Genomic DNA, 14,531 nt, shown 5'->3' with positions numbered 1-14,531 from the left:
TTTGAAGCAAGAAGGACCTCAAATACTTTTAATTGGTGAGCCATTTCTAAAGGAACTACCTATAACAGTTCCCTGCCCAATTAGCAGAGGTGGTTGGATCTTGGGACAGAGGCAAAGGCCTGTAATCATCCACCAAGCTTCACTAAAAAGCAGATAGCAACTGTTATGGCTTATATCTAGATGTTCCCCAAGGCCTCATGAAGTCATCAGTGGAACTCGTTGGAGGTGGCTGGACCTAGGGTGTGCACTACTGGGATCAAGAATGTGAGGCTGGTTGTCTCCCGAATGTAAGAACCTGAAAGAATAAATTAGATCTAAAAGGTACAATAGATACTGTGAAAGGGAAAGAAACCATTCAAAAGAAACGAACAATTGGGATAAGGGAAAGGAGAAAGGAAAGGAAAAAGAAATACACCCAGGGTAACTTAGATAACTGTACTGCTGGTTTCTGCTTGTCTATTGAAAGGAACAGTTAATGCTTAATTTTTTGACCAATTTTTATGTTTATATCTGGTAATCTGAACTAATTTGAAGATAGCAATATGCAATATAATAACCACTGTTGAATTATCGTTTTTGTTTAGTGAGATTCTGTATCGTTTCCGGTGTTTTCTCTTTTTTCCTCTTTTACACTTTAGTCACCTTTGTCTTTTCAGTACCAGAAATCAAACTCAAGACCCTGCTCTTGCTAGGCGGGCACTTATGCCCAGGCTTTTTCTCTTTTACTATTGTTCATTCTCTGTAAAAAATATAAAAAAGAAAATTTCAAAACAATAACAAAAATCACAGCGTGAGGCTGAGATTGATTTATGGGGCAATGCTAGGTAAGACTGTGCATATACACTTTGCTTTTTATTATATGTGATCCATGGAAAGCCTTGACTCTTGCGTAGTGCAAGGACAAGACCGCACTCTAACACCAGCATGGATCTGCTTTCTGTTGTGTTTGAAATGTGAGCCAGGTAGTGTCCACCTGCTGTGAAGCTAACACTGCCAGGACAAGTCCTCCACAGAAACAACTTCCATTTTGTTCAGTATTTAGTAATGAAAGATATGCATTAATGGCAATACATTTCTGGCTCAATACAAATTTAAGGATGTTTTTTAGTTGTGCATGGATGCTGGCAACTTAGTAAAGTTTTGACAACTGTTTAGGGGAGGTTTATTTTTGTTTTTGGTGCCGAGGACCAAACCCAGGGCTTCCAGCTTGCTAGGCAAGCATTCTACCACTGAGACAAATCCCCGGCCCCTTGACAACTGTTTAAATGTGTAAAGTTAAGCTTAGGTTTATAAAAGCTGGTATACTGGTTCTGTCATTTGCTTGCAAAACAGAAAAAAAAAAAAAAAAAAAAAAAAAAGAATGTGCATATAGAACTGGGTGCCTGTAATCCCAGCACTTGGGAGGTTGAGATAGGAGGATCGCTGCAGGTTTAAGACCAGCTTGGGAACTACAAAAATGAGCACAAGGCCAGCCCAACAAAAGAATGTGCATATAAGGGTGAGTAGCCCGGATGAAATTTAAGAGACAGAAAGAGGGCTTGTTGTCACTTTTTTTCTCTCCAATGGACTGTTTCTCCTCTACCATGTGCCACCCTGCCTTGGAACCAGCTGATTATGGACTGAAACCTCTACAAAGTATGAGGTGAAATAAACCTTTTCTCCAATAACTTGGTGTGTCAGGTATTTTCTCTCAGTAATGAGAAAAGCAAGACACCAACTAAATAAGTTTCCATACTAGCTACAAAATCTCCCCACTGATACACAGCTAATGAACTAAACAAAATGATAATAACATGAATGACCAATTTAACAAAGAATTACAGTCCATAAAATGTTACCAAATAAATCCATAAGATTAAAAATTCTACTAAAATATGGGCTGCAGAAGTGACCAATGAGGACCAGTGGGATAGCAGACTAACAAGCACCTGAGAAGTGACCAATGAGATGGCAGAGTATCAGCGCTAGAAGACAGGGCTGATATTGGTGACTACTGAGACACCTTACTCTGAGAGACCTTAAAGACAACAAGAGAACATAAAAAAATGGATCCAATAGCTGCTACACAAAACAAGACTAAGATTTATAGGAATCAGAAAAACCTGAAGACAGAACAAATAGCACAAAAATTCTATTTAGAGAAATCATAGCAAAAACTTTTTGAATATGGGGAAGGAATTAACACATAAACAATACAGGCATACAGAATCCCAAACAACCACAATCATAAAAAAACTCTCTAGGACATATCATAGTCAAAATCCCAGAAGTCTAATTAATATAAGGACAGAATCTTAAAAGCAGAGAATGCAATGAATCACCTATAAAGGTAAATCCATTAGAATTAAGTAGACTTCTCCACAAAAACCTTAAGTTAGGAGAACTCAGAGCAAAGTGTTCCAATCCCTATTTAAAAAAAAAAAAAAAAAAAAGCTTCTGGGGCTGAGGAGATGGCTCAGTAGAATAAGCACTTGCCTAGCAAGCACAAGGGCCTGAGTTCAACCCTCGGTTCTACAAAAGAAAAAAAAGAAAAAGAAAAAACTTCCCAGAGTGATAAATTCTGTAAAATTATCTTTAAAAACGATAAAGAGGGGCTGGGAAGATAGCTTGGTGGCATAAGTGCCTGCCTGGCAAGGGCAGGGTCCTGGGTTTGGTCCCTGGTGCCACGTGTCATGCTGGCCAGGGAACCCTGGGCATGCCATGCTGGCCCAGAACCCAGAATGGTAGTGCACACCTATAATGCCAGCAGTACGGAGACTGAGACAGGAGGATCACTATGAGTCTGAACTGTGTAGTGAGACCTGGTATCAAAATAAACAAACAAACACTTGATGAAGAGGTCACTGTGTAGTCTCTTTCATGGTGATCTACTCTCATGCTATAGGATGTTACTTCTTTTCCAACTCTTATTTGGCCTGACCATGCTCTGCAGAGCTTGTTTCTTTTCCTATCCTTAATAAAACATTGCAACTGGGGAGATAGCTCAGTGGTCTAAGCACTTGCTGGGCAAGCGCAAGGTCCCGGGTTTGATTCCCAGTACCACGTGCCGCATCGGCCCAGCACTGGTGGCACACACCTGTAATCCCAGTGCTTGGGAGGCTGAGATAGGTGAATCACTACAAGTCTGAGCTGCATAGCAAGACTCTATGCCAAATAAAACAACAATAACAACAAATGTTGCTACCATTAAAAATTTTTTTTTTGTGGAGAAATATAGTTCCATGACAAATTTGTATTTTTGCATGTTTTGAGACCACAAGAGAATGAGATTAAGGGTGATGGATGAATCAATCTGGCAGAAGAAATTTCAAGGCAGTCTAATGTGTTGATGGCATGGAAACTGTTTGGAACCTTCATATTTTTAATGTTGATTTTACTGAGAAAGAAGCAGCAATGAGACAGTTTCAAAACAGATTAGTAGAACAGTTACAATAATTAATACATTTGTTTGGAGCCTTCAAACAGCTGGACTTGGAGAATCAAAATCAAAGAGTTCATGGGGGGGGGCTGGTGAGATGGCTCAGTGGTCTAAAGCACCTACTTAGAACAAGCTAAGCTAAGCAAAGCACAGGGACCGCAGTTCAATGCCCCAGCACCACATGCCAGCCAGCCCTGCCCCCTGGTGGGCTGAGCTGGCCACACACACACACAATAAATAAATAAATATTAAAAAAAAATATCAAAGAGTTCAGAAGTATGACTTAAAATGTTTTGACTCTAGACAGAAAGGAAGCTCCATTAAACTGCAGCCTACAAGGTTGGAGCAGAGCAGTGTGTGGTGGCCTATGCATGTAATCCCAGCACTTTGGAGCCTGAGGCAGAAGGATTGCTGTGAGTTCAAGGCCGGCTTGGGCTACATAGCAGGACCTTGCCTCAAAAAATAAAGACAGACAGACAGACAGGCAGGCAGGCAGGCAGGCAGGCAGGCAGGCAGGCAGACCAGACCAGACCAGGGCAGGGCAGGGCAGGGCAGGGCAGGGCAGAGCAGAGAGTAACTTGGTCTGAAATGATTAGGGCATCACAAGAACCGGCAATTCTCTTATCTTTTGCAGGCTCAAGACTGCAATGGTAAAAAACTTTGCTTTGAGAAGAAGACCCCAGGACACTAAAATAGCAGAAGCCTACAAATTGGGAATATATTCTCCAAATTGAGTTTACCTTGTTCAGCCATCCAGGAACTCGAAGGCCTCTGCAACTACCAGCAAGATACAAAAGAAGACAGCTACTACTGCAGCTTGTGGCAGACAGTAGTGTCATTTATATGATCCTGGCTTTAGGTACAGGCAGAATTAAAGAGTTGTAGGCTTAAAGGCCAGTGAGATAGCTCAGCAGACTAAGCACTTGCTTAGGCAAGCACAGAGACGGGTTTGATCCCTGGCACCACATGCTGTGCTGGTCTTGCCTCTGGGTGTGCTAAGCTGGCAACTGAGTCTGTGCGTGGTGGTGCACACCTGTAATCCCAGCCCTGGGAGGCCTGAAAACAGGAGGATCACTACAAGTCTGAGCTGCATAGTGAGACCCTGCACAAAATACAAGAGAAAAAAAAAAAAGAGTTGTGGTCTCAAAAAGGCTTCTATTCAGATTTCAGTAAAAGGCTTGGGAGGCCAGGCACTGTGTTCCTGAACAGGCAATTCACAAAGCTGTGAGTGTGAAGCCAGTGTGAAATGCAGATCCCAAGATGTTGGAAAAGCCAGGAATATGGACTGTCTAAGGAAAGCTATGAGGAGTGAGCAATGCCAGCCCAGGAGAGAGGCCATGAGGGCACTGACTGTGCTGCAGAAGAGCCATCCAAGCAGAAATCTACATATTATGCTGGGTGATGGACACAGAAACGTAAGATTTAATTTTTTTTTTTTTTTTTTTTAGCTTTTTGAGACAGGGTTCTCACTATGCAGTTCAAATTAGCCTTGAGCTCACTGTATAGCCAGACTGGTCTCAAACTCTCAACAATACTCCTGCCTCAGCCTCCCAAGTGCTGGGATTACAGGCATGCACCACCACATCCAGCTAAGATTTAATGTTTGCGCTGCTGGATTTTGGTTTTATTTCAGTCCCGTTCCTTTACTTCCTTTTGGAATAGGAATATTTACCCTGTGCCACTGTATGTTGGAAGTATTTAACTTTTATTTGTCTAGGTGCTTGAAGCTAAGAGTTTGCCTTAAATTTCAGAGAAGTCTTTGCTGAAACTGTTGGGACTTTGGTGACTCTTAGAAATGTATCAAACATATTTTGTACAAAGGGATGTACATGAATCTTTTGGGGCCCAGGGGTAGAACATTATGGTTTGTATCTAGGTGTCTCCACCAAAGGCTCATGGACTCATACATGGAGCTTTCTTTTTTTTTTTTTACATGGAGCTTTCAAGAGGTGAAGGGATCATGAATGTGTCTGATCATGTGTATTATGGGTATATGACACTTGGTTACGCCACTGATGGGTTTATAGCTGGGTGTGGTATCAGAAGGTGAAACCTGGTGGGAAGAGGTGGGTCACTGTGGGTATGGCCTAGAAGGATCTATATTGCTTCTTCTCCCTTGATCTCTCTTAGCATCCTACCTGCCATGCCCCTGTCATGCTGCCCTGCCTTGGAACCAGCTGACTATGGTTTGAAACCTCTACAAACTATGAACCACAATAAAGGTCTCATCCTTTAACTTGTGGACGTTGGATATTTTATCCTAGTAGTGAGACAGTAACTGCAACAGCAATCCTGGGCAGTAAGAGCAAAGTGAAAAGCATCACAACCCTGGACTTCAAGTTATATTACAAAACTATAATGATAAAAGTATCGCATGAGACAGGCACAAAAACAAACGTGTGGACCAATGGAATATAATAAAGGACACAGAAACAACCCAAGGTACATCTATGACAAAGGAGCCAACATAATATACTGAAGAAAAGATAGCCTGTTTAGCAAATGGTGTTGGTCGAACTATTCATATGCAGAATACTGAATCTAGACCCCTATCTCTCGGCATGTATTAAACTAAAATCAAAATGAATCAAAGATGTAAATATTAAAACAGAAATAATCTGCTAGAAGATACAATAGCTAAAACTATTGAAGACACAGGCCTAGATGACAGAGACTTACTGAATAGAACCCAAATTGCAGAAGAAATACAAGAATCAAAAAGTGTGATCAAACATATCAAATTCAAAAGCTTTTGCACAGCAAAGGAAACAAACAGTGAAGACACAATGGAACAGGAAAAAAAAAATCTGTCACTTACTCTTCAGAAGGCTAATACCCACAATATATATAAAGAACTCAAAAAATTTGCTGTTCCTGCTGTGTGTGATGGTACACATCTATGATCTCGGCACTTGTGATGCTGAGACACTAAGATCACTGAGTTCACATCCAGCCTGGGCTACAGAGTGAGATACAAACAAAATGCAACACAATGTAACCCAATAGAATAAAAAAAAAAAACCAAGCTGGGTGTGGTGGTGCTGGCCTGTAATCCTAGCATTCAGGAGGCAAAGGCAGGAGGATTGCTGTGAGTTTAAGACCAGCCTGGGCTACAAAGTGAGCTCAAGGCCAGGCTGAACTGCATAGCAAGACCCTGTCTTAAACACACACACACACACACACAAAACCATAATCAAAAAATTAGCAACTAAAATGAAGAGATACTTTTCAGAAAAATTACCAATGGTTAATAAATACATGAAAAATGTTCAACATCTTTGGTCACTAAGGAAATGCAAATTAAAACAACATTGAGATTCTCCAGAAAAAATGGCCATCATCAAGAAATCAGATAAGGTCCTGCTGCGTGAGTTATTGACGTGTTTGGAGCTAGAGGCTGCTTGGGCGCGAGCGCGGCGTCCGCCCGAGTAAGAAGACTTAGGATGCCTCTGGTGATCAAGCGACTCAGAGATCCTGACACAAATCCTTGCTTGTCAGAGTCTGATGCTTCCACCAGATGTATGGATGAAAACAACTACAACAGGGAACAGTGCTCCAGCTACTTCTTGAAGTACAAAAACTGCCGGCGATTCTGGAATTCTATCATGGTCGAAAGAAGACAGAATGGAGTAAAGCCCGTTATGCCTACAGCCACAGAGAGAGCTGAAATCTTGGGAGCGATGGGAACGATGCCCTACTGAATGTTTGCATTAAAATTGATTGTATAAGTAGAAGCAGGTGAATATTTTTTTTTTAAATTTATTTATTTATTTTGTGTGGTGTGTGTGTGTGTGTGTATGTGTGTGTGGCCAGCTCAGCCCACCAGGGGGCAGGGCTGGCTGGCATGTGGTGCTGGGGGATTGAACCGCGGTCCCTTTGCTTTGTTAAGCTTGTTCTAAGTAGGTGCTTTAGACTACTGAGCCATCTCACCAGCCCCAATATTTTTTATTAGTGATTCATCTTTTTAAGGCTGGACTGGCCTCACCCAAATGGATTATAAGTAGACAATTCAGTTTGCTGTTTGTCCATGGGATCTCCCTGCTGTCAAGCTCTTGTGTCATTGCTGTGCTAACCCTAGAGGCCAGGGAGTATTAAAGGATGGCAGGCCCCCAAAATGGAAAAATGTTGGGTGGAAAGGGAGCACTGACTGTACGGGAAGGAATTGTGAGCACCTGCATGCCAGGAGACCGGGAGCCACGTTTGCAGCATCCCACGCTTCTACCGGGTGTGTAAGTGGATCCTGGCGCTCTGGGAGCTTGAAACAGAAGGTGTATGAGTTCAAGCTCAGCCTTGAAACTTTGACTTGTGAGATACTGCCTGAAAATTTAAAAAATAGGCCTGGGCTGTGGGTAGGTGCGAAGGCCCATGGCCCAGTGCCCGGCACCAGCACCTGGGGTGGTCAGTTGTGGGTAGGTGAGTGGTGGGCACCATCACAACTCTCGCATCTCTGTATTTGTGCCACTTACATTTGTTTGACTAGGTTTAATGTACTCATCAGGAGAGAAATGGATGTGGAAAGATTGGCCAAAATGATGATGTGAAAAAGAATTGGTGGTGTTTAAGGAAAGGCTTAGGGACAGAATTCTGGGCTGAGAATCTGCGAATTCAGCATAACCTGAACCCTCAGTTCTTGAGCCATGGTAATAGAAGAAAATGAATCCCCTTGGAAGTGGGTTTCTGTTTGCAGGATGACATGGACCGGAAAGCCCGTGAGAGACATTAGGAGAATCCAGTCCTGGCCGGAGACTAGGGCTGAGCTATGTTTTATGATGCCAAAATGATACCGCAGCATGGTGAGGTGAACTGTGGTTTTGTTTTTTTTTTTAATGCCCACTGCCTTTGAAAGTCAAGGTTATTTACACAAGTTTGTAAGGATACATCTTTCAATAAAAGTTAATGTATTTTAGAAACAAACAAAAAAAAGAAATCAGATAATAACAAAAGCTGACAAGGCTGTGGGGGAGAATGTAAATGAGTATAACCACTATGGAAGTCAGTGTGGAGATTCCTTGCAAACCTAGAAGTAGAAATTTCATTTGATCAAGCTGGTTTCCTTCTAGGTATCTCCTCCAAAGAGCTGAAGACATATAATAGTGATACCTGTATTTGTAACAGCACAATTCATACTAGCTAAATCTTGGAAGCAGCCTATATGACCATTAACAGATGAATGGATACAGCAAGCGTAATACTTGTATACAATGATGCACTACTCTGCCACAAAGAGAAATTAACTTGAGTCATTTGCAGGAAAATGGATGTACCTTTAGACCATAATATTAAGTGAAATAAATCAGAGAGACAAAATTAAACATTGCATGGTTTTTCTTATAAGAAGGAAAATACAAATGAAGAATAAAATAAAAGATAATAGGCAGTAAGGAGATCTGCAAAAGAGAAGTGAAACAAGAGATAGATGGAAGAGGGAGGGAGAGCAGAGGAACAGCATGAAAAGAGAATTAAGATGTGTTATTATATATCTAACTCCCTACGAGGAATGTATAATCATTTTGTATTATACTAATTAAAAAAATTTAAAAAATCTATTTATATTTACATAAGCTTGTTTTTATTTATTTATTTTTTGTATTTTAGGGAAGGGTTGACAGGGTGTTCAGAGTCTCACTACTAGATTGGACTCATAGAGATCCTCCTGTTCAGTCTCACAAGAGCTGGGATTACAGTCATGCACCAACACGCCCAGTCTCAATTGCTGTCTCAGCACGCCCTGGGGGCAGGGCTGGACCGGCAGGCCAGGGGATCAAACCCCTGGCTCCTGGCCCTGAGAAGCTTGTTTTTAAAGAATTCTGCTGAATATGAACAGGAGTGTTGGATCCAAAACCAGATCCTATTTGCTTGTATAAGACAAAAGGTGTTTTCATCATCTGTGGAATTGAGCAATCTCTTGACAGGATATGAACAAGAACCCAGCATTATCAGAGTCTAAGCCAGTGGGTCAGGAACCTATGGCATGCATGCCAAGCAGGCTGTTTCTATCACTGAAAGCTCTAAAATGTTCATTATCACTGTTCTGAACCACGAGCACTATTAGAGCAGCCCCCAATCCTAGCAGATTATGGAGATTTTCTTTTATCTTTAGCTGAATTATTATTTTTTTTGAAATGTAAAATTCTCTAGTTTAGGATCTCATAAAAGAATTCAAAACACTGGGCTATGCTAGTTTGCTGTTAGCTTAACTGCTCTTAGGTTTCCAAGCTTTACCTGAAGTAGTAAATTTCATCATCTACCACTTTAGCAGAGAGTGAAAACCTCTTCAGTCCCTTGAATTTCTTCATCTGCTTGTCACTCTCATTGTAGCGGCTCTCACAAAGCATAATGTCATTTTCTGGTATTTCAGTTGGCCTGCAGGACAGGAAATCCTTGAATGACAACACAGCACACTTTCCTGAAAATGCAAGTTGGAGAGAAATGAAAGGAATAAATTGTAGTCATAGTTTTTAATTAACACATTCATATGATTATAAAATAAAGATACATATTGGTATAAGGATAGATTTTGCAGATCAATATATAACAGAATTAAAAGTTTAGGTATAGACTCATACAAATGGGCCTTCTTGAGGGGGAAGGAATTGATATATTTTCAGTGCCAGAGACTGAATCCAGGGCCTATGTTCACTAGGCATGTACTCTTATCACAGAGCTACCTCCTCAGTCCCTCTGAAACTGGTTTTCTCTTTGTTGCTTTTTAAATTTTGAGACAGGGTGTCATTAAGCTCTTGAAGGTAGTCTCAAACTTGGAATAGTCCTACCTCAACCTCTCACTGTGCTGGGATTATAGATGTTCACTATCGCAACCAGTTCCACATTTTTTAACAAGGGTGCCAACATAGTTCAATGAAGAACAATTTCTTTTCTTTTTTTTTTTTGTTGGAACCAGAGATTGAACTCAGACCCTTGCACTTATTCTATTGAGTCATCTCCCCGGCCCAAGAATAATTTCTTCAACAGATGGTAGAACTTTTCACATACAAAAGAATGAAGTTGGATTTTTTTCCTCACACCATATAAAAAAAAAAGAAAAAAGAAAAAAAGCCAAGAATGGATCAAATACCTAAATGTGACAACTAGTAGAAGAAAAGCCAGGTGTGTATCTTTGTGATCTTAGTTAAGTAATGGTTTCTTAGACACTGACACTAATAGAGCACCCAAAACCACACAAGAAAAGAAAGCTCTACTAGACTTTATCAAAATTAAAAAGGGTGCTGATGAGATGGCTCAGTGGTCTAAAGCACCTACTTAGAACAAGCTTAGCAAAGCACAGGGACCGCGGTTCAATCCCCCAGCACCACATGCCAGCCAGCCCTGCCCCCTGGTGGGCTGAGCTGCCCCCCCCACAAATAAAATTAAAACAACAACAACAACAACAAAAAAAAAAACCCAAAAATTAAAAAGGGCTTGGATTGTAACTCAGTGAGAGGTCAGCGATTCAATCCCCAGTACCACACCCTGTACAAATGAAACATAAAGTTACTGTGTGACTCAGCAATCCTACTTCTAGGTATAAATCCAAAAGAACTGAAAGCAAAGGTTCAAATGCACCTATATACCAATAATCCTAATAGCATTACTCATAGTTAAAATGTATTAACTATCCAAATGGCTATCCACAGATGAATCAGTAGAGAAAATGTGGTATATGCATACTATAGAATATTACTCAGGTGTAAGGAATAAAATTCTTTTTTTAAAAATGTATTTGGTGCAGAGTCTCACTACACAGCTCTGATTCATAGTGATCCTCCTGTTTTCAGCCTCCTCAGCACTGAGATTACAGGTGTGTGCCACCATGCTAGATCTTGGTAGCTGGCTAGGCGTGCCTGAGGGCAGGGCCGGCTTGGCATGTGGTGCCAGGGATCGAATCCCACTCCTGCTTACCTAAGCAGATAGTCTGTTGAGCTATCTTGCCGGCCTGGGAATACAATTCTGAAATATGTTACAACACTGACGAAACCTGAAAACGGTATGCTAAGTAAAATAGACCAGACATAAAAGCAAAATCACCAAATGATTCCATTTATATATAGTACTTAGAATAGGCAAAATTCATCCAGACACACAGTAGAATAAGGGGGAAGAGGAAGTGGGAAGTAGGTAGGCTATTTGGGGGGAGCACCAGGAATTGAACTCAGGACCTTAACCTTGCCAGGCAGGTGCTGTGCTGAATCCCTGGCACCCAAGAGAGGTACTGTTTAACAGAGTTTCCACTTGGAATGATACAAAAGTGCTAGAATAGTCAGTGGTAATGGTTGCACAATGTTGTCAACAGACTTAAAGCCAGTGAATTGTACGCTTAAAAATAACTAATTTTATGTAATGTATTTTTTTTTTTTTTTTTTTTTTTCTGGTACCAGGGATTGAACTCAGGACCCTGTGCTTGCCAGGCAGGCACTTATTCTACTGAGCTATCTCTCCAGTCCCCTGTTATGTATATTTTACTGCAGTAAAGATTCTCACAAATGGTAGCACATCATTTACCTGATTTCAATATAAATTTTGTCACAAAATATATTTTAGGCATTACTGTTGTATTTATTCAATAAATACCTCCCTCCTGAGGATATTTAGGTAATTTCCAAATTTCTGCTCTTTTACTGAAGTTAAACATTGCTGAAATAAATAATTCAACGTACACACAACTTGTACGTGGATGAATACATCTGCAGCTTAAATTTTCACAAGTACAAATTCTGGGTGAAAGGCTATGTACATATAATTTTATTTTTATAGGCATTTCACATTACCTTTCTATGGGTTATGTTAATTCATAGGTAAGTGCAGAGTAGCTAAACACTGCTTCTTTTTTTTTTGTGGTACCAGGAATTGAACTCAGGACCCTGCGTTTGCCAGGCAAGCACTTATTCTACTGAGCTATCTCCCCAGGCCCCAAACACTACTTCCTTATGCTCCTGTCAACTAGTAACAAATGTCTGGACCTCTGACAATTTGATAAGTAATCTTTTTTTTTTTTTTAATTTATTTTATTTGTGTGTGTGTGTGTGTGTGTGTGTGTGTGGCCAGCTCAGCCCGCCTGGGGGTGGGGCTGGCTGGCATGTGGTGCTGGGGGATTGAACTGCGGTCCATGTGCTTTGCTAAGCTTGTTCTAAGTAGGTGCTTTAGACCACTGAGCCATCTCACCAGCCCTTGATAAGTAATCTTAAAGAAAGAGCATCTGGATAGTTTTAGTTTACAATGTGTGTGTGTGTGTGTGTGTGTGTGTGTGTGTGTGTGTGTTGGCTTTATAGGTATCCAACCTCCCTGGGAATCACTGAGTGAAAAGGAATTGTATATAATATAGTTCAAGTATACAAGTAACAGAACCTCCTTTTTATATTTTCACTTACTGTTTTTCAAATAGAACTCAAGATTGATAATTAAGTAAAAACCTTGCATGTCTGCTTAATAACAATGAATCCCTGTTTTCATAAACATACATGTAGCTAGGCTAGAATACTATAAGTAATCACTGTATTGTACTTGCCAAGTCTCACAAAAGCATGTTATGTCTGGTGAATGTAGCTTTCTACTCAGCCGACTCTATATACAGTGGGCACAGGCAGTGGAGTTAACACTGTACTGTGCTCTCCCCTACACATCATTTCATTGTTACCTATGCAGTTTCTACTTGAGATAATTTTTTTTTTTTTTTTTTAGTACTGAGGATTGAACTTAGGACCTTGCACTTCCCAGGCAGATGCTTATTTCACTGAGCTATCTCTCCGGCATGCAACTTGAGCACTGTGAAATTGAGTGTTAAAAAAAAAAAAAAAAAAAAAAAAAATCACATGATAATATTAAAGTTTATGCCCTTGTCAGGTCTGGCAGTAACTCCTGCATTCTCTACACTCTAGGAGAATGAGGCAAGATTTGAACTCAGCCTGGGTAACCTAAGTGACCTAGTGGGAACGCACCTCAAAACTGAAAATGAAAAGGCCCTGGGGAGGTAGAGCTCAGTGAAAGGTTATGGGTTCAGTCTCTAGAACCAAGTCAGTAAAAAAAAAAAAATTACACACACACACACACACACACACACACACTCCTGTGGGGCTGCATTACTTACTAGCTGTGTAAGGCTGGAGGTTTGGAAACATGAGCACTATACTAAGGTTGGACATATTTTCATTTAATAACTGTTGGTAATTTCTTTCTGTTCTCTGTTCAGTTGTCTGTTAGAAGCGGACTTCTGCTGGGGAGATGGCTGAGTGGAATAAGTGCTTCCTGGCAAGCATAAGGGCCTGAGTTCAATCCCTGATACTGCTTAAAAAAAAAAAAAGTGGACTTTTTGTAACTGCTTTTTAGGAGTTATTCCTATATGAAGAAAAATTGATCTGTATTTATAATACATACTGCAAATATTTTTTCAGAGTTGTCATTTGCTTTCTCCAGTTTTCATCATGTAGAAATTTTCAATTTTTATATAGCAGAATTCCATCAATCCTTTCTTTTCTTGCATCTCATCCTCTTCCTCCCCCCCCTCCTCTTTTTTTTTGAGACAGGGTCTTGCTATGCAGTTCAGGCTGGCACTGTAGCCCAGGCTGGTCTCCAATTGACAATGATCCTCCAACCTCAGCCTCCCACTTACAGGTGTGTGCCACCATGTCCAGCCTTTTTATTTTTTATTTTAAGGAAAAGTGTATAGGGTGTTCAGGGTGTCACTACTAGATCGAACTCCTAGTGATCTGCCTGTTTACAGTGCTGGGATTACAGGGATGTACCACCACGCCCAGTCTCAATTTCCCTCTCAGAGTGCCCTGGAGGTGGGGCTGGCACAGCAGGCCTGGGGACTGAACCACCAGCTCCTGGGCCTGCTTGCAGGTACTTTAATCTGAGCTATTTGGCAGGCTCCATGTCCAGCTTTTAAAGCTTTGTTTTCATTTTTCTCCTTTTTCCCTTTCCTTCTTTCTACATCCCCTCACCCTAGTTCCTCTTCTCATTTGAACATTTTCTTCTCATTTCAAAGTAACTGTAATACATCTTTGTCTTTTTTTTTTTTTTTTTTCTGGTACTGGGAATTGAACTCAGGACCTTGCACTTGCCAGGCAGGCACTTGTGCCATTGAGCTACATAGCCAGCATTTAAATATTTTTTTTTT

General features: G+C 40.8%; 2 protein-coding genes across 18 annotated transcripts in view; one reads left to right on the top strand and one right to left on the bottom strand.

Moving 5' to 3' along the window:
• Positions 1–14,531, bottom strand: part of Pbrm1 (polybromo 1) — a 171,546-nt gene that overhangs the window by 19,897 nt on the left and 137,118 nt on the right. For all 17 annotated transcript variants that reach the window (XM_023715655.1, XM_023715657.1, XM_023715665.1 and 14 more), the window contains one exon: positions 9,641–9,824. In XM_023715655.1, the coding sequence (XP_023571423.1) occupies positions 9,641–9,824 (184 nt within the window). The remainder of the gene's footprint in view (positions 1–9,640; positions 9,825–14,531) is intronic.
• LOC105742236 (coiled-coil-helix-coiled-coil-helix domain-containing protein 7) lies at positions 6,778–7,538 on the top strand. The gene is made up of 2 exons (XM_012514831.2): positions 6,778–7,164; positions 7,361–7,538. The coding sequence occupies exon 1, from the start codon at positions 6,862–6,864 to the stop codon at positions 7,117–7,119; it is 258 nt and encodes an 85-aa protein (XP_012370285.1). The 5' UTR covers positions 6,778–6,861; the 3' UTR covers positions 7,120–7,164; positions 7,361–7,538.

This window comes from Octodon degus, unplaced genomic scaffold (genome assembly GCF_000260255.1).
Source record: "Octodon degus isolate 3935 unplaced genomic scaffold, OctDeg1.0 scaffold00043, whole genome shotgun sequence".
NCBI lineage: Eukaryota > Metazoa > Chordata > Mammalia > Rodentia > Octodontidae > Octodon > Octodon degus.
The sequence above is the reverse complement of the archived record's forward strand: the minus strand, read 5'-3'. Positions and strand labels throughout refer to the sequence as shown.

What these genes read in the sequence shown, in the direction of transcription:
- LOC105742236 (XM_012514831.2), top strand. Translation starts at nt 6,862, where the DNA reads ATGCCTCTGGTGATCAAGCGACTCAGAGATCCTGACACAAATCCTTGC.